The sequence below is a fragment of the Pterocles gutturalis genome, unplaced genomic scaffold (assembly GCF_000699245.1).
Source record: "Pterocles gutturalis isolate BGI_N339 unplaced genomic scaffold, ASM69924v1 scaffold3514, whole genome shotgun sequence".
Classification (NCBI taxonomy): Eukaryota; Metazoa; Chordata; class Aves; order Pterocliformes; family Pteroclidae; genus Pterocles; species Pterocles gutturalis.
In genome coordinates, this window is record NW_010130326.1 from 1,148 (window position 1) to 1,810 (window position 663).

General features: G+C 61.8%; 1 protein-coding gene across 1 annotated transcript in view; it reads left to right on the top strand.

The window, feature by feature from the left end:
- LOC104466658 overlaps window positions 1-663 on the top strand; it is a gene marked incomplete at its 5' end in the record, with an annotated part of 5,724 nt that overhangs the window by 1,143 nt on the left and 3,918 nt on the right. The window contains one exon of the mRNA XM_010080171.1: window positions 542-615. Within this exon, the coding sequence (XP_010078473.1) occupies window positions 542-615 (74 nt within the window). The remainder of the gene's footprint in view (window positions 1-541; window positions 616-663) is intronic.

Consider the following 663-nt stretch of genomic DNA (forward strand, 5'->3'; position numbering starts at 1 on the left):
AGCTTCTCTGGGCAACCTAGACGACCTCTCTGGAGGAGAAGACCTTCCCAGAGGTCCCTGTGCTGCAGTTGCCAACTCTGGAGGCACCAAAAGCCATTCCCCACCCCAGCCCAGGGTCAGACTTTAAGGGGATGAATTTTTCTATGCCAGTGCACCAGCTGTTTGCAGCTGCAGCTATTCTGGGGTGGAAAACACCCCAGCGCCATGGAGCCCTTCGGCCAGGAGAGGCTGAGAGCAGGTGGAGGTTGCCACAACACCGGGGTTGTTAGCCCCCATGCTCATTTTAACAGCCAGAGCAGCTTGCCCTGCGGAGGAGCCGGCACAGCCAGGTTCCCATCCCACGACCAGTTCCCATCCCACGGCCAGGTTCCCATCCCATGGCCAGGTTCCCATCCCACGGCCAGGTTCCCCTGCATCCCACATGCCCTGTGCGGTGCCAAGGCTGGGTCCACAGCTCTGCTGGTCCTTTCCAGCCCACAGGGGGGGTTCTCCACTGTCCTTCCCCACATCACCCCATCATTCCCCCCTCCTCTCTCTCCAGGGGGGACCAGTGTCTCACCAACAACTCCACCTACTTCAGGGTCTCTGCTGGTAACGCCACGCTGGTGAAGCACGGTGAGACTGGTGGGCACCGGCGGGGGGCGCGCTTTGGGGTCCACCCCC